This window comes from Myiozetetes cayanensis, unplaced genomic scaffold (genome assembly GCF_022539395.1).
Source record: "Myiozetetes cayanensis isolate MyiCay16 unplaced genomic scaffold, myiCay2020 scf7, whole genome shotgun sequence".
Taxonomy (NCBI): Eukaryota; Metazoa; Chordata; class Aves; order Passeriformes; family Tyrannidae; genus Myiozetetes; species Myiozetetes cayanensis.
Window position 1 is genome coordinate 22,859,313 of NW_026087964.1, and position 19,646 is coordinate 22,878,958.

A 19,646-nucleotide genomic window follows, 5' to 3' on the forward strand; every position below is an offset into this window, starting at 1 on the left:
CATCCCAAACTCGATAGTGTACACTTGTATGAAGTAAATTGCTGTTTATTGATTCTGCTACTGTAAATAAAAGTAGTTTTCAGTCCTTTCATCCTAAATGATAAAAACAGCATGGCAGCAATAAAAATCACTCACCAGAAAATAAAGCCTCTTTTCTCTACAAAAACCTTTTAGCAACATATGCCTATCATAGGAAAGCTAAAGCAGAGTTACACCTTCAGTATGGATCACACAATCCATGAAGCATTTAAACACATAAGGCCATATTCTCCTATGGAAAAACTAGATCTAGAAGAAAGGAAAAAGTGGAGTCAATACAAATATTACTATAAATAAAATAAATAGATATGACAAATGTATTCCTTACACTCACAATTAAAAAACAGCATGCTCCTAAACAGGTTACTGGATGACCCGCAGTAACTCTTTTCAGATTTCTGGAAAAGCTAAGCAATCACCAATTCCAACCTGATTTTTCAGCTTGAATTTGGTACCACTTTTACAAGGTCTTTATCCGTTATCTGATCCATTATCAAATTTTTTGTGTATGGAAATTCAAGACTATGATCAAGTTGTCTCTGTTAAGAGATTGCAGTCCTTTCACTGTAAGATGCATTATCCAGTCTCTCATCTTTACAACTCTTTATCCACTTCTCCACATTTCTTCTGATCTTTCTTAATTGCTGCCACTGAACATGTACATCTGACTAAATGTACTAGTACCCAATAAAAGGGAAACAATATATTTTACACAGATACACATTTTAAAAAATGTTTTCTGACCCACAAAACTTCTATCCTAGTTATGTATGTATTTAGGTTTCCTATTCATGAAGCCTATTAAAATCCTTTTCATAGAAGCCATTCTACAAGAGACTTTCTTGTCCTCCTCCTCTTCTCTGACCAATACTCAAGCCAAATTTTCTGTATGAATGTATTATTTTAAACTTTGCTTACAAGAAAAGCTAGAGCAAAACAAAATATAGTGGAAGAAACTCAAGAAGGGTCTTCAGTTTTGAAACTACAAAAAGAGTATCTCATAAATACTTTGCCTTTTTACATATACAAAACATGCCTAGTACAGACATACATGATGAGAACCACACATGAGTATTCATGTCAGCATTACAGACAATTTGCTCTTTACATATGGAAAAATGGTTTAACAAACAGTAGAAAGCATAAAATTTTCTGCTGTACCCTTCTCTAGTGTTATGGCTTCTAACTTTGTAACTGCAATCAAAACTCCATCTGGTTTCAGAAAAGTTTAGAGTAGGATTTACTTGCTGTATTAAGTAAGCTGCAAATATCCTTCTCACAGTCTAGGTAGGTCAGTTCCTCTCCAGCACTGTGCCCCTTTCTGAAAACATTTTTAAGTGAAATGCCATCAACTAAGATACAGAAACAAAGCTAAAACCCCACACCTTACTCTGAATGTTCGATTCCGGTCAGGGCCACTCCCGGGCTGATGGAGCTCATTAGCCCTTAAAAAGGCAACCCACCTACGTCCTAAGGACCTCGCTGCCACCGTCCAAGCTCGCTTGGCCCCGGCAGATGAACCTTAGGATTAAAGGGTGGGCTCAGTTCCGCGCACACTGTGTCTCACCTAAAAAATCCAATGCGCAGGCTGGAAGGTGTAAAGACCTTCCCCGGATCTTCGCTTGCGAAGACTGGCCATTATTATTACTCTAAATAAAGATCCAGTGCTTTTTCCACAACTTCTGAGCACTGAACAGGATGCCTAGAGAGATTGTGATGTCTCCATCCTTGGGAAGCATTGAAAAGTCATCTGGATACAGTCTGCAGAGCCTGCTTGATGACCCTGCTTGAGCACTGAAGTTGGACATGATGACCCCAGAGCTCACTGCCAACCTCAACTATTCTGTGATTCTGCACTGGTTTTGTTTTTAAGATGATTTTCCCCAGAATCTAGAAAGATTGAGTTTAGTGACTAATAAATCAAGAAAAAAAATTACTGCAATTATTCACACACAAAATCAAGTTTTTATTTGCCATATTTACAATATAAATATATTAATGCTACAAATACTCTCTCACGTTCTTTATTATCATGGCACTTGATATAAGGTAACATAGTATGCAAGCAAGATGCCTTAGTTTTACCAGGCACCTGTGTAGTCATCATCAAAGTTTAACCAAAACAGCACATAAGAGATTCTTTTCCAAAGGTCTATAAATCTTCAGTGCTAAAAGCAACTGTACATTGGATTTTCGTATTTTTGACCAAACAGATGCAAGATTTTGTTACTTTTATCAAAGGATTAGTAGTTTATTTGGTCGCAAGCCATAACAGTCTTCTCACTTTAGTATTTTACAGCACCAACAACTTTTTGCTTTGCAGAGAATACATTTTTTTACCCCAAAATCCATTGGGAAGCCATCACCAGCAGATACTGTTGATGATCTGAATTCCGTCATTTCAGTTGTAAGACAACCTTCAAAAATGAGAAAAGGAATGAGATTAAAGTTGCATAAGACCAAAACTTAACCAGTCTATGAAATGCAGCATTTTCCTTTCTGTTTCAGTATAATATGCAACTGCATAAGCATGTTTTTGCTCTGAAGAGCACACTATCCCTCTCTCAGTTCTCTTTTGCAACCTCACACAACTCTCACTTCCAATAACTTTCTTTACCCTTTACTGCAACTCAATCCATTCCTCAGCTGCCTGTAATCACAAAGTAGAATAGCAAAGTGATTCCTTCTGCACAAAGCAGAGACAAGGGACCATTTCTCAAGTGGATTCCTCCTTGTGTGTACACAAAGCTATATAAGGAGATGACAACATCCCACAGCTTCCATACAGACCCTCAAGCAGCCCAAAGGGTGTGTGGAGATTTAAATTTGCCATGAAAAAATCTTTGCTTGCATAGTGCAGAGTTCATGACAAGTTACTATTTAGTTTAGCAGGAAAGCAAATGCAGAAGAAGGCAAGCTCTGAAAGCTGTTAAGGGCTGTAATTTCATGAGACCACCATTTTCCTCAAATCCTTATTTTGCTTAGTCTTTCCTATTAAAAAGCTGAGATTCTCCAGTGTCACAGATCAGTTCAAGTGAAACCTTATCGTTTCAACTGAAATTTTCTTCTTGGTTTACTGTATTGCAATCTTTGTACCTTTCTTCCTGATTTACTATGCCACAGAAATTAAAGGACTCACTATGAACCAAACAACTGTCCCATATGCGCTCCCAGACACTGACAATTTGCGAAGCTGAGGAAACACTAGAACTCTCAGTAATCATTCAGAACAGGAAAGGGGTAATGGTATTAAACTAAAAGAAAGTAGATTTAGACTAGATATTAGAAATAAATTTTTTACAATTAAAGTGGTGAAACACTGGAACAGGTTGCCTAGAGAGGAGGTGGATGCCCCACCCCTGCAAACATTCACGGACAGGGCTCTGAACAACCTGATCTAGTCGACAGTGTCGCTGTTCACTGCAGGGAGGTCAGACAAAAGAACTTCTATAGGTCCCTTCCAACCCAAACTATTCTATGACTCTGCGAATTTTGCTTAAAATAAACTCCGTACATGAGAAGTCAGGAACAAAAAGATTATGTATCAGTAAAAGCTACCTTATTAGCAGCTTCCAGTGCATTTATTAGGTTCTGCAACTCTTCCTTGTTCATCTCTATAGAAATCGGCTTAATTTCACCATTTTCTCTCACATCCAAATCAAGGTTGAGGAGTGGCATTTGCAGCATGGAGATCTTATCACTGGAGAGAGCAAGCTATGCAGATTGACAAAACAATGATAAGTGTCAGGTGGAGCCAGGAAGTTTTTAGTCTTTCAAAACAACACATCTGCACTTTATATTCAATTTGTGCTACCAGAACAAATATCTATCAACATAACAAAATTAACTTCTCATAAGTCATCTCTACAGTTTGAGGTTTTTTTCCCCTCCCTATTATTTATTGGGATTTTTGTTTGTTTGTTAATACCAACAATATATTGAAATACTAAAAATCTCTCTTCACAGCAATACACTTCTCAAAAACAATTTGTTAAAATTACTGGGCTGACACATTTTGATATTATGGGTGAAAAGAAGGGATGTATTTGATCATGGTTCTTTAATGAAGTATATGAATTCTGAAATCACTGTATTCAAATTGGTTTGGTTTTCAACAAGAAGGGTCATACAGAGTAGGGCAGTTAGGAGAAAGAGGGCACTTTTATGCATTTTTCAACACTCTCTACAGCTGATCAAACACTGTTTGTCAGAGATCCTATTTGACAAACACTGATGAAGAGGATTACATACCAATTGTGCTTTCTTTTTTGTTTTCTATTATATCCACTGTAGCATAGATAAGGCTTTTAAAATGTATTAAAATCAAAGATCAGTTGATCTTTGGTTGACACTACAGGTCAGTATTGTATAGACCTATCTTAACTAGTCAGAGAACAAAATGTGATACAGCAGAGGAGACACAATGTCTTTGGTAGGGTTCAATCATGGCAAGTGAAAAAAATCATAATCAGCTCAAGGGGGGAAAAGAAGTGGTTTTAAGAAAAATAAATATACTAGTTCAGACATGTATCAGAAATGTGCATCTCTATGTAGAAAGAAGCTCAAAAAATCTTTCAGAATTAAAAACAGGTCACAAAAAAACCCCAAAAGTTCACATAAGTCCAGTTTGTATTTCTGTCAGCAGTAAGTGCAGTTAGCAAGAGATCAACCCCAGTAACAGTTCAAGCAAAGCATGTTATGATGCCATATTGGCTCTTGCAAAAGCTTGTCTGTTTTTGGCATTACACTTTGATTTCCAAAGCTGTTTCCTGCTGAAACTATTTAACACTCTTGTTAACATGGAAAACTATTTAACAGCTCTACAACTCTATTTAACAGCTCTCACGGACTAACTAAAAATATAAACAGTATAAGTAATTTTTTTAAGTATTTGTTATAGCTTAATTTAAACCAGCTGTCTTCATAACCTCAAAGCACCATCCTGCTTTAGACAACACCCTTATCACTGGTTTATCACAAAAGCAGTAAGACTAAACATAAACTATTTCAAACTAATTATTAAATGTTTATTGCAAAAACTAAAATTTTTTCAAAAGTCAGGAAAACTCATCCTGAATCAGTCAGCTAATCTTAAAATTAAGTAAATATTTCATCTTCCTTTGAGTAAAAATACACTTTATTCAGGCCCCAAAATCATAAAATCATACAAGACTTTCAGGTGTTCCTGAATAGCACTTAATGTGTCCCTTTAGAAAGAGACCAATACTGCAGCTTTAAAAGAAAGGAGGGCAAAAGCAAAATAAAAGAAATTTGAAAAAAATTACTTTTGAAGTTTACACAAATTTCTGCGAAGTCTCTGATGTGTTATCATTAATGTGCTTTTCCGATACTTACAGAAATTGAACCATGCTCCAGAGGGAGCAGGCCTAGGGGGATGATATCAATACTTACTTCTGTTTTGTAGAACATTTCTTTCAAAAAACATTAAGGTAAGTCTCACCTTTAACTGCCAGTCAAAATCCTGCAGCTGGGCAGAAGAGATTCCATTTACTCTTTCCACTAGGGCATTCCTGATTTCTTCCTTTCTACCCTTCAGACATTTTGTGATTGCTTCTTGATAGTCTGAATTTAACTCACTTATCTGCTGAGCAGCCTAGAAAAATAGTAAAAACCATGACTGGTTAAGCTACGAACCAAAGAAATAACATGCATCACCTGGAATAGCTGTGCTCCAGATATCCAAGCTCACAGCTATTATACAGGACTCCACAGACTCATCTTTTTCATCCTGCCTTCAGTGGCTGCTCTCTGTGTTTGATAGTTAAGATTCGGTGCTTACCACAGCAAGATATAAATTAAAAAATAATGTTCTTGCCACTTAAATTAAAAGACAACAGAGAACGGAGGCTTTATCAGCCTTCTTAGTTGCTACCCTAAAATCAAAACAAATCACACACACAAATAACTCAGGTTTCGCTCTGAAAGTTTCTTAACATCAGAGTGGAGGCCAAATACATTAGCTCAGCTGAAACAGACATATCGATGTACGGACTTCCATGGCTGCACATGTGTTTCTGACCCGGCTGCCAGCAGGTAGTCAAAATGTGAGGCACATGCAAAAGGCACGAATTACGATTTCTAATAGCGCAACAAGCTTTTGCAAAGTTCGCACATATTGGAATGCCCTGAATTATAGTCCCTGCACCACATGGTCCTCCGTCCACTGTTAGATTTAAAAAAAACCAAATTATTTACATACAGCCAATATTTTAAACCACTTCAATGCAGTACTAATGAACAAAGAAAGCCAACTGAGAGCAAATTGGCTTTGTTGCTAGAAAACAGTATTATTTACAGGTATGTATTTTAAGTTAAACAGATTTAATCTGGTGGTACTCAAAATACCAACTTGAGTGATTAACCCAGTATTTTAACAAATACCCGAAAATTAGAATCAATTTCACTTTTTGTTTTAGAAGTCTTAGCAGTGTAAATGCTGCTTACCTTCTGCTTAATCCAATACTGTTCAAATGCTACACTATAAAAATATTTTAGGACTAAACAGACTGCAAGACTAATCACTCCAGTATGATCTCTCAAAGTGAAAGGGTTTTTTCAGTGATGAGCCCTTACCTCTTCATCAGATATGTTTTTTCCAACTGCAGTTTTGAAATACGCCTTTGTTTCTTCTAAAAGCTCCATCCACTCTGACAAGCTCCAAATGTTGCCATAGTCCTGGTATCGAGGGTACGCACGGCCACATATGCCATCAACTACTTTATGAAGGAACTGAAACAATGTGATAAGGAACTTAAGTCAGAGTTCATCTACCAGCTATGAGACCGATCGAGCAATTCAGTTATCACCCTTCCATCCAGTGGGTACTGCCTCAGTGCTCCCTGAGGGCAGCATTCTAAGAAGTCTTTAAGAGGTGGTCCCCGAACACGAACTGTCCTCCCTTCTCCCCTAAAGTCAATTCACGACGTTTGGCCACAGAAATCACGCCGCGATTCAGATTCACCCTGGTCTTACATGTGGATTTAACTGGTGAGCACAACTACACAGCACCTCAGTCACCGCTGCACTGGGATGGCCAGGTCGCACAGCACACTTCCAAGTGCTGATTTCCAAGCCTGGTCTCCCAAACCACCGTCCTCCAGCACCGCGGCCTGGCGGAAGGGGGCGGCCCCGCGCCACCGGTGGGCCCGGCCTCGCTCACAGGTGCCGAGGAGCGGCATCTCGGCGTTCCCGCGGCGCACACCACCTTCCCTCCCGCCCGGGTCCGCGGAGATCCCACCTCAGGAGCCCGTCCCGCCGGGAGCTTCTCCAGCGGCCGCAGCATCGCCAGGCCCTCCCCGCCGGACACGTGACCGCCCTCCGGCGGTGCGCATGCGCAGGCAAACCCCGCCCTCTGCAGTCACGGGTTCGAGTCCCCGGGGGTGCTCCGTCAGTGGGGTACGGGAGCTCTGTGTGCGGCCTTCGGTCAGACCCCGAGCACCCAAACCCCCCGGCCTTTACGAGTTCTTATATGCGCTAACACTTTTCACTGTTTTTGCATTCTGCCTGTTTGTTTTTTGACTCTCAACAGGTTTAACTTTCCAACTTGTGGCGTGGGAGGAAGCTCAAGGCTTAACCACAGGCAACCACGTCATCTGTGATACTAAATTAAATTGAGGAAGTCAGGAGAAACGCTAACTACAGAAGTTCGTGCTGCCGTCGTGTTTTCCATGCACAGCTCACTTTTTTATGCTTTGCCAAAGTGGGAGTTCGATGCTAAGGAGACCCTGGAAGAGGTTTATGGAACAGGTTTTTAGCATTAGCAGTGACCTTTCCGTGCCTTGAATTGAGTGAATCTGAATGTAAAGAAGCAAAATTGCCCTGAGCACTTGCACAAGAAAACCTGTAAGAATTCAAGTCCAAAGGAGGGTACAAAACTGCACAGACACTTATACCTGCAGGCAGGCCTTATTTCGCTGAAATCACTGGGCTAATTTACCATCAAACAACTGGACTGTAAGAATACAAAAGCAGGTACAAGTCTGTACTGGTGGATATGAGGTCTGTGAAAAACCCCAGGCTGGTTAAGTCAGTTTGCAGCACCTTCTCCGAATATGTAGCCTTGTTGCAGGAACAATGTGGTGCGTGGGAGTTTTGGAGAAGAAACGGGGAAGAACTGATTTCAACCCAGTCTCCCTCAGGGTTTGCTACTGATAGTAGATTAAACATTTGAAAAAGGCTTCTTGAAAATTTATTCAGTTTTATTATGGAGAAATTACTCGAAGCTGCTGTTAAATTCAGGAATAGGTAAAATTGCAAATAAATTATTTTTCAATAATAATTTCCTTTATTCCCCTGGAATTCGCTTTGTTAGATACCTGTAAACCTCTCCAGTTTGACTGTAATATGTTGCACCCGACAAAATAGAGCACCAGGGGGAGCATCTGCTCCAAACAAAATAGACCCAGAGACAACAGGAGAAATGCGAAGGTGATCCAGACTTGGAAAGAAATAAATCACAGAGAGTAAGGAGAAAGATATAGCGATCGTCTCACTCAGTTGAAAGGGATCAAACAAGTGAAAAATGCAAGAGAGAAGAGATATAACGCACAAAAACAAGAATAGATAGAAGAGGATAGGAAACTACCATCCCATATGACACTATCCCAGTGAATACTTTCAAAGAAGCTAATTTTTTGCAGGTCTGAAGAATAGTTTCACTTTTCATGGATATGGAGTTTTAAAATAATATTTTGGGTTCAGCCTACTGGCCTATAAGGAGCAAAGGAAGACGGCGCAAGGAAACCACAGTTGGTTTAGATAAATCCATGTTTCAGAGCCCATGTTCAACTACAGAGAAGTAGGAGATATAAAGCTGGCCTTTAGCAGTTTGCAGTTTGTTTGGACCTGCCTTACTTGGATCTGCCATCAGGTTTTCACCCTTAAAAATACCTGCTTTTCATGCTTCTGTCCCACAGCAGCAATAATCCATCCCACCCCTCCGAAGTTAAGCTCTCAAAAAAATCACAAAATCAGACAGGGAGGGAAACTTGTTGACCAGTAAGTAGACAGGCAAGAGACTCAGGGCAGCAAGGAAGGAAGAATTTTATGAGAGAGAAATTCAGAGTGAACTTTGCATTATTTTATCCACATTGCTGATAACTTATAGAGGGGTTAATTTGCTTTAACAGATAACCCACAAGCTGCAGTAACTATAGTAGCATAAAAGTGTATTACATTGCTCTAAATATATCCAGCTGGGGAGAGCATCCAAGCACTGGTGTTACTGTCCCACAACTAACTATTAAATAGGTATGTCAATAGAAATAAATAGATAACTGTGTATTTTATCAACACAGGAGGGACAGTAAATGTGTTTTTAAATGCAGGGGAAACATGAGGTTGCAGTTCAGATTATGCTGAGCTAAATGTAGGAAAAGGGAGGTTCCGCTGGTCCCCTTGCCCCTATTGCCAGCTTCCTCTACCTGACCCTTATGACAGCACAGGATGAAACTGCAATTTGTTTGAAAACAAACTGTTATTTTTGCACTGGTTTATTTTTTTTCTTGGGTTAGATTTCAGCCAGGTTGGAACAGAGCACTACTTCTAACAGAGGAAACAGACCTCTGTCTCTTTTTCCTCTTTGGGATGGAGGGAGAAGACAGAACTACCCCTTCTGGCATCTCATACTTAAATCAGATGAAACTGGTCCTGAAACTACAGCTTGACAAATTAATATCAATCAGTGAAGCCCTTTAATTATTAAACCAGGAATCTTGAAAGCTTCTGTGGAAGCTTACATATAAACATGTTCATAGTGATATGCTACAGCTGAAGGAGATTGAAAACAGTCTCTAATTTTTATAGTCTGACCAGCCAGTGAAGTTCATAGTAAGTGAAGCTGGATGAACAACATGACAGTGATGTGTAGAACATACTTTATAAGCTATTTTCTCTTCATAATCCATAGTCATGACTCCTCCTGAATGACAAATCAGTTTCTTAAATAATTTTACTTGTAAATTTTAAACACACAAAAGCATGAGATGTTTTGGTTCTCCCCCACCCTCTTCCCATTCTGTAAATGCTCATGTATTTATTCTTTGAGACATGAAGAGTACAGCATGTCATACACAGTGGATACAGTCTGTGTCCACAGCTTTACACTTGTCTCTATTTTCTCTACGTGTTCCCAGTAAGGAGATATAACAAGAGGAACTTCCTTAAATATTCTTGATTTCACTTCTTACTCTGATATTTCAAAATCCTCTTGTTGGTTTCTGCAGCAGTTCTCTCCTTCTGACAGATTGCACTGAAGAACTAGCAATACCTCTGAGGGAGATTCTTCTGGTTCAACATCACCTTAGAGACACACAATTTATATACCAAACTCTGTATAGCCTTTCACAGACAAAAACACACTGAAGAGATCATTCAAAAGGTCTCTCTGCCAACGGTAAGATTTCAGAGAGGAACTCCAATTGCTGGAGACACTCCAAAAATACTTAAAGTACCAGATGGGAAAAATCTCATACATATTACTCAAAATCAAACTAGTATCATAGGTTTGTAAAATATCGGACCTGTATACATCTTGACACCTGTCTGGCTGAGGTAGTAGAAGAGACAGAACCTGGTATCACACCCAGTATTCTGCAGGACAGAGGCAGGGAAATAGCTCAGACCAGAAGAGTGACCTTCTGTGTAGTCCAAGGAGCCTAGGTCCACTTGAGCCATATGTCCACTAAAGCAACCAGCTCATAACTCAAGACAAACTGGAGTGAGTAACTGGGACTCTGCTCATGAGTATCACTGGTCACCATCTTTTGCAAACAGCTGGGCAGGCACAGACTTATTCTGCCTTTCCTCCCCTGTCCCCAAGACACACTTCTTTGCACAACTTCTTTGATGGGAGAGGGTGGAGTCTTTGTCTTTCATCCTACAAGAGTATCTATGAGTATTCTCCTAACTCTCCTTTCCTACAGTTCAGGCCCATTATTTCTTACGCTGTGCTCAGGGAACATGCAGAGAGTTTATTTTCATCTGCTCTACTGCTATCATTTTATAAGGAAAAATCTATTGTCACCATTTCTATTCCTCTATGTCCCTTTCTTCTTGCTTAAGAATTTTAAGTGAACTGAATACCAGGTACGTGTCAGGACTGGAATTTTACTCATAATGTGTAGGTCTAATGATTGTAGTGTCTGGAATGCAAAAGAACAACAACAACAATAGAAAATTAATAATCCTATTTAGGCAGATGCAGTAAAACCATAAGCCAAATATTTCCTCCCTGCTCTAACCCTAACCATAAGATTTCAGTATTAATAATGAATGGTAAGAGTGTGTTGGTGCTTTTCAATAATCTCTGGACATCATAAAACAGAAAAGAAAATGCCTTGTAGGTAAATTAGCCCTATTAGTAAACAACAATTAGTAGATACTGAAATATGCTGCACAGCAAGTTGTACCAACACATCATAATAGCAGGAGACAGAATGTATTCATAAAGTAATAAAGACCCTACTAAGTACATCTCACAAGGAGTTCATGGACTGTATTTATTATATAACTCTGAGCTGAGAGCTACTATGATAGCTACTATAGATTTAATTTTTATTGCACCAATTTTAAAGTAATGAAAAGAGCTGTTGGTGAAAGTTACACTGGCAATATTCTGTTTTTGATGAGAGAGGTTGTTTCAACCAAGGGCATATAAAGAAAAGGTAATTTTGACAGGCTAAGAAAAAGCCATTTATTTATACAGCTACATCCATAGTAAGAGTGCTTTTGCCAGTAGAGCACAGCATTGCTTTTTTTACTCAATCCCTTCCAGGGTAAAGGGAGCCAACTTGCTGCCAAGTCAAATGGCCTTTCTCAGTCTTGTCAGTCTGTGTCCAGTTTGGCAGTACATTGTGCTGGCCAGATTGTCTGGCCTTTTTTAGGGTCTCTAAATAATATATTAAGGGGCAGTTTTCCACATATCTACCTCCTACTTCTGCTCTTGTCTTCTGCATAAGAGAAATAACTAAGAGACTTCACTAAAACAAATCAAAACAAGTAATTTGAAAGTAACATCATCTCACAAAGCTAACTAAGTATTCCAGCACTGATGTGAAAATTTTGGGAATTTGAGAAGCCGTTGTAAGAGTCCTGGACAAATTCCTTATAGTTACCAACTTTTCAAACCTTGCTAATTCACACTGTCACTGCAGTTGCATAATCACCTTGACCCATGACCTCCATGACTCCTGGGGCAAATTCTGCTTTGAATCTTTTTTTTTTTTTCCCCAGCATGACAGTGTCTCAAATTAGCAAAGATACAAAAAGAAGAGAAGCACTTTTTTGCATTGGCAAACTACTTTTTTGTGGCTTAGTCACTGATGTCACTGGTGACAACAGTATTTTGCTCACACCAGGATTGCAATGGTTTGATGTTACAGCATCAGTAGAGGTATTTTTTACTTTCAGTGAAGTAGCTGACATTTGCTTTTATTTAGAGTTACTTTGGAGCAAATTCTGGAGGAGAACTCTCTAGGAAATTTCTTTGCATTGTGAAGACGTGGTTTCCTTGTTCTTCCAGAAGATACAGTAAAGAATGTAGTAAGAAATTTTCATTTCATAGTTTTGAGAATATTTTTTGAGAAATACTGAGTGACTTAAAATAGAAAACTTACAATTATGTTTACTTTCCTAGTTTTCCTCATATAATTGTTCTACCTATACGAGGAAAATAAGGAGAAAATATAAATTGTTCACTTGAAGACAGGACATGTTTTTCCATGTGTTATCTAGAATGCATTATATGACATAAAATCCTAGCAAAGAGCAGTTGTTTTAATATTGTCGCATATAGTGCTAGTTAAAAGCAAACCCTAGGCCGCTTTCTAAGTTTGAACTTGACATACAATACCCTTAAAAGTATAAGTCTCTCTTATCTCTACCAGGGGTATGGCTTTTCATTAATTAATCTTGGATCTGTGATGTACTGGGCTAACCAAGTGGTTCAGAAACACACATTTGGTAACTTTTCTTCCAAGTTAACTAAAGCCATACTTATGCTTTAGTCTTGGTCTATCTTGGTTTACACTTCACCTTTATCTCAGTTTACACTCGCTCTAGAAGGTGAGATGATCAGACTGCTGGGACAAAGTTTCACCTTCAAAATTGTTTAAATATATATGAACCATAAAAATGAGTTTTTATCAGTGTGGTGTCTTGTGGACACTTTTGATCTGATACTAGGTTTCCTAAAATTAAATTAAACATCTTATGGTAAACCAGCCTTGAATTTTCCCTTATGGAAAATGCCTGAGAGCATCAAAAGTCTAAATGATATCTTAATATCTATCTGCTGGATTGTTTTTATGTGTTCAAGAAATGGATATAGCAGTTGTGACATAAGTAGCTATGTTAGAATATTGACAAAATGTGATTGGCAGCCAGCAGAAACTGAGTTAGAAAAGCTGTAAACAAAAGTTAATGGAAAAACAAAACAAAACAAAAACACACACACAAAAAGAAAAATATTATAGCCCAGATAATAACTTTCTACAAGCAAAGAGAGAGAAAAAAGGCCATATTTACTAAATAGTTCATTTGATATCACTGACTCAGGTCATTTCATTAGCTGATAGAGTGGTTTGATAAGAAGATATACAATTAAGGTTATTTTGTGGACCAAATAAAATCAACAAGTCAACTTGCTTACATATACAGTGAAAAGGAAGGTGCATAAATACATATCATAAGTGCATATCAAAAGTGTTTTGACACACAATGAACCTGTAAACAAGCTAATGACAAGTCTACAGCTGTAGATAAGGTTGAAGATTAGCCATGGGAAATTGCCCCATCAAAATAAACAGAAAAAGAAAGGATAAAGCAATTTACCCAGGTGCATCAAAGCTCCTGTGTGTGCAATTCCACTTAGCTAGAACTATTTTCCAACCATACACACTTTTCCATCAGCCCAGAAGTAGCAGCATTAGATGGTGTTCCCTTTCTTTAGGGTTACTTTTTGTGTCTTCTTATTCAATGAGCCCATGTTAGTTCAGGAATAGTGACCCAGGATTGTTAGAAGCTGGAGTCTCACTATTGATTAGCAATTCAGCTTCCCTTATTGGATGAAGTACAAATGCCAAGATAAGAAGTAAATTCTTGCTGCACTAGGAGCTGCAACAAGATAACAGTATCTCAAATAAGATGACTTTCTGCTTGTCCTGGTAATTCTGAGCCTCTTAGAAGTGAAAGACTTTCAGATTCCTTGTTAAATTCCAGTTGATAATTACTTTCTGCTGAACAGGCAAAAGAATGAAAATCTCTAGAACAAAAAAATCTCATCATCTTAGTGACTTTCAGGATGGAAGTTCCTAACACACATGACAGCTAAACCACAGTGAGTGGTAATCGAGAAGTCCTATGCCAAAAACAACAACTGCTATTGACTGCTAATAACTGCCCTCCAGAACTGAGATATAACACAAGCTTCCTGATTCCTGGCATTCTGCAGTTGTCTAAACATAATGGTATAAACCACAGGCAAAGCATGGGGATTGCACGAGTGAATATTTCAGTCACTCCCTTAAAACTCGTCTACACAAGCTGTGTCACAGCAATTTATCCAGCTGTAACTAAGGTCTGAATGGATTTGTTAAACACCTTTGGCTGGACACTTTATTCAAAACTTAGTTAGCCTTCATTCAGTTTGATATAATTCATTCTTATCTGGTTTACTTTAGCAAAACAAAGGTGGATTGATAAACACCAGGAACAAAAAGAATTATTTAATGGAAACAGTGGTCACTGCTAATATAATAGCTAATGGGTATAAGTTTGAGTTTAGAAGCTGGAAGATAATTCTTAACCCTCACAGCAACCATGCTCTGGAATGGTTTTCTAGTACAGTAATATGAGCAAAATACTTAACTACTTTTAAGGTAAAGCTCAGTCAGTCTCTGAACCAGATTACATGGCATGCTTGTAACAACAAGCATTTAATGACCCTGAAGGTGCCTTTCAGGAAAGTTCCCACAATAATATTTACATACCTAGTCTACCTCTCTCAAGATTTGCAAAATGTACATAATATACGCAGAATATATCTCCTACTGTAAAAACATTAAAATAGATGTTAGTTCTTTCAAACTCACTATGTAGTTTCAGAATCACTAACAAACACTTTCTCCCTTGTTTCAGTTTTTTATTTGTAACATGGTAGTAGTAATACCTTCCTGTCTCACAGAGAGCAATTAAGGAAAATTCATTACTATTTTATAAAATGTTCACTCCAGTGATAAACACAATCTGCTCACGATCAAATCAATAAACTAATACAGATTTAGACAGTGTATGGTAAATAAAGGTCTTAGCTACACACAGCCTAAACAAATAAACAGCTGTTTCCTTCATTGTGTATCTGTCCTGCTGTCAGGATTTCCTGACAGGGGTCCTGCCAGGAAATATATCTGAGGACCTTGGAGTATCTGAGGATCTTGTAGTAAGGAATTACCTTAGTGATGTGCACAACAGTTTTAATTTGCATTGGCAACATTGGTTAGGACTCTAAACACATAATTTAGCCAATGATCTGGTAAACAATAATTCAGTGTAATTTAAAATTCAAGGGTGTTTTTTTTTGCAAAATCTCTGGTGCGGTTAAATTATTTGGTTTTACTGCAGAGTTAAGGAGAAAAATGTGAAAAACAAATTACTGGGTAAAATGAATTCCCTTTCTGGCTATAAATTATTATTAATATGCTACCACAACTTCAAAGATATTTAAACTAGAGTGTATATCATAGTATGTCACTATTACACTATAAATACACACCAAATCTCTCAGGTACATCCACTGACCTGATATGAATGCATCTTGTACTTACTAAGCTGATCCAGCAGCATCCATACTGCAGGAATGATAACCAGCTATGTCCACAAACTCAAATCCCCACTGGCACTGCTATTTATGTGGATTTGGCACTGGAATCATCACTGGGTATGATTCTCCAGAGGAGAATTATACCCAGGTTCCTAGCATTTCATTAACTTGTGGTGCTCTGGGAAACATTTGATAGCATGCTATGACAAATTTCCATCTTCCTTTCAGACCTTCATGGGAAAGTTTTCAGTCTGCCAACATGTTAGGTTGACAGTTGCTGTGACGTAAGTTCCTCTCTTTCATGTGTCCCAAACAGTGCCAATACGAGCACAGCAGGATGAGCTGTTCATGCTTGCACTTGCAGAGCTATCACAGCCATGAACATTTAGGGGGGGTTGAAGTACACAAAGAACTCTCCAACTGTTCTGGAGTCATCAGCAGCTCTCACAATGCCCGTAGTTTCCCCTTGGCATGTGGCGGTTCTGGAGGTGATATAAAAGATCTCTCTGGAAAAAAAAAGGATATATCTGTGTGGATGAGAGTGTTATTACCTCTACCTAGAAAAGCTGTCAGTGAGATTTCTCAATCAAGCATTACCTCTGGTGACTGTGTTCTTTGTAGTTACTCTTCCATAGGATACTTGGGAGAAGAGAGTTTTAATTACACTTCAGACATTCTGGATGGTTGCTTTGCATGCTTGGGATCAAGACCATTCATACTACAGGACAGTTGTACAAAAGGAAAAAGTGAAAATATTTATATGTAATGGCCAAGTCAGGAGACAGCAATGCCTCCCACGCACCTGACCAGTTCTACCTCTCCAAAGACCTCATATGCTCTGCTTCAACACATCTAATTAAACTAAACAGAGCGCCACACTAAGGCAGCTGTGCTCTTCCTGGCAGCCAAGCTAGCTCATTTATGGTTTGGTCAGGTAGTTTTGCAGTGCACTGTTGTGCAGGCCTAATTGAGGCAATTGTTACTGCTGGGCAAACAAAGGAAACAAAATAATGCTTTTTGTAGTTGTAGGCTTACAGAATGGACTGACATGCATGAAAAAATATGAATGGAAAATGTGAGACTCTGCATATGAATTATTTACAGCTCCAATGTGATTACAGTAGAGGTGGCTATTTTGTTATGAGCTGTGTGATGTTCTCTTTTTTCTCAAACATCTCTGCAAGCTGAAAGTTCCAATAAATCAGTGTTAACCAATTAAACCACATAAAGTGGTTTTGACACACCTACTATCCCCTTTGTCTTGCAGTACCTTGCTCTGCCCTCCCCAGAGTTGCTTCCTTTTTCCTACAGCACCTGATCCAGCAAAGGTGATGGATCCTGCATGGAAACAGAACTCCGTATCTTTTCCTGCCAAGAAGAATAAACCTGCATAATTTCAAGACAGCAGTTATGGTCTTCCTTCATGTAGATGTCTTTTTATTCCATCTGACACACCAATGTGTTTTGAAATTCCTGCTGGCCACATGGGCACTTCAAAGAACAGATCATCAGCTGCTGTTCACTGAAACATACCCATAACATTTTCAGTGTCTGGTCAGGGGTGCAGGGCCCAATAAAATGCAGGACAACAGGGGAAAACAACACCATGTATATGGGAAGGAGAGCACAGCCAACTACCACTGCTCAGCACAGCCCTCCCAACTCTGTTAGGAATTCATTGTTGACACTGGACAGGTACTGGTAATCCCAGTGTATTTCAACAGGGACCAAGGAATCCGCAATTAACCTTCCCTGTTGGTTTGTTGCACAATGTTGAAGCAGGAATCCTCTCTCTTCATGTAAAAGGACATGTGATTTCACTGTAAGAGGCAGCCTTCAAGAGTGCCCTGGAAGACAGTAAGAGCAAAAAGGACAGTGTGGGACTTCTTTCAAAATGGCTATTGATGAAATAACTCACTGAAGTTCCTGATGGCAGTGATCTGTTTAAGATAGTATTGACAGTTTCTCAACAGCCAGAGAATTACTTCCTAGAAAACAAGAAAGTGTTTGCTATCCTTGATTAGCCCAGTGGCTAGAAAACTTCATGTTTAGACGGGCCAAGCTGCCTTCAGACTGTCATGGCAAAAGATTAAGGACATCAATTTCCCTGACAAGCTGTCAAGAGCGTCAGGTTCTGTCACAGCCACACTCCAGCCACAGCCTCCATCTGCTGAGGCCTCAAGGGGAAAAATCAAAAACAACCAACCAACCAAACAAAACATACAAAACAAACAAACAACCAAAACAAACAACCAAAACAAACAAACAAACAAACAAACAAACAAACAAACAAAACCCACTTAAAACAATAACTAACTTCTGGATGGGCAAGCGCCATGGACCCTACGGCAACGAGCAAAGCCTCCCCGCCCTCACACGGAGCAGTAGGGCGTACAAAGGAGCCGCTTTGGCTCGAGTGCCCCACCTCAGTGACTCCCCGGGGAACAAGGAGCAGAGCCGTGCGGAGGGATGGGCGAGGGCGGAGGAGGCGGGAGGAGGCGGGAGGAGGCGGGAGGAGGCGGGCCGGGTTGGGGGGGAGCTCCGGGCGCGGCCATTCCGCTGGGATGTGCGCGGTGCCATCGGTAAGCCTGTCGGGGGTTCAGGTGGGCAGCTCTGCTGCGGTGTCGGGTCCGTGGTGGGGAGCACCGGTGCTGGGCCTCTGGACCGAGACCTGGGGCGGGAAAAGGTGGAAGCAGCGGTGGCGGAGGGAGAGAGGTCCCTTCTGCCCGATCCGGGTGGCGTTTTGCAGGGCCAGCGCTGAGGAGCCCGGCACGGCCCCTGCAGAGCACGGCGGCGGCGGGAGCTCGGGGGTACGAGGACGATTTGTGCTTTTATGTTTTTAAATGTCCCCTGCGCCGCCAGCCACCCCCGCGTATCTTAATCTCCTCGATTGAGTTGCTCTGGCAGCAGACCAGAAGGAAAGGTAATGAAAACTTTGACTCCAGAAAGAAAAGCTATTGTTTTAATAGCTCGTGGTGGTGAGTGAGGTGTAAGCTTTTTAGTACTTTACAGATTTATGGTGAAGAAGTAGACTTAAGTCCATGTAAGTCACAGGGAAATTCCTGGAGCTTCAGGAAAGTACCCAGGGGTGCAGAGTGGACAGGGTCGCTCACAGGATTGGACCACAATAATAGTTACTGGGCTTAGCGATGGAAAAGAAAAATCAAAGTTCTTGTCAGAAATACAGCTACTGAAGAAAAAGGTACTTTTAATATCAAAATTACTGTTATTGTAATACTAAAGCCATACGTATAGGGTATTCGTGTACTCACCAATGACCGCAGTTTTGAGAAACCTCTAATTTCAAACATATTTGTCTTCATGTCATCACCAAGAGATAAGTGAATTGTCATTATTCCTGTTTTTGTAAGTGGTGGTTTGCAGCAGAGAGGCGCTAAATGGTTTACCTAAAATCAGGGTGGAATTTAAATCACTTAAGTCTTGTGTACCCCAAAAGCTGGTCTGAAGTCATTGTTTTAGATTGAATCTTTGCAGTTAGGCTGTGGGCATTACAGTTTACAGGAGCAAAAGGTAGAACTGACAGGCAAGAATTACATTCTTCTGTTACTTGCCACTGCTGTGGATGATCTGAATATGAAAGGCAATAGCCAGAGCTGATCTATATATCTAATGAAAACTATGCTAAAACCAGGACCAAGTACTCCACATAAGTACTCAAAGATAGTCACTCTAATCTGACGTTCTTGTCCCACTTTGCTTATGCCAACACGAGTACTTTCACAGCTGTAACGATGGACTGGGAAATCCA

The 19,646-nt window shown here is 39.7% G+C and overlaps 2 protein-coding genes across 2 annotated transcripts in view; one reads left to right on the top strand and one right to left on the bottom strand.

Annotated features, from left to right (window-relative positions):
* Positions 1-1,981: 1,981 nt before the first annotated feature.
* On the bottom strand, positions 1,982-7,386 carry COMMD8 (COMM domain containing 8). The gene is made up of 5 exons (XM_050337572.1): positions 7,298-7,386; positions 6,634-6,789; positions 5,501-5,653; positions 3,598-3,753; positions 1,982-2,456 (listed from the first exon to the last, which is right to left on the bottom strand). The coding sequence occupies exons 1-5, from the start codon at positions 7,340-7,342 to the stop codon at positions 2,436-2,438; spliced, it is 531 nt and encodes a 176-aa protein (XP_050193529.1). The 5' UTR covers positions 7,343-7,386; the 3' UTR covers positions 1,982-2,435.
* An 11,023-nt stretch (positions 7,387-18,409) lies between these two features.
* ATP10D (ATPase phospholipid transporting 10D (putative)) overlaps positions 18,410-19,646 on the top strand; it is a 39,859-nt gene continuing 38,622 nt past the window's right edge. Inside the window, exon 1 of the mRNA XM_050337565.1 lies at positions 18,410-18,459. The gene's annotated coding sequence lies outside the window, so the exon portion shown is untranslated. The remainder of the gene's footprint in view (positions 18,460-19,646) is intronic.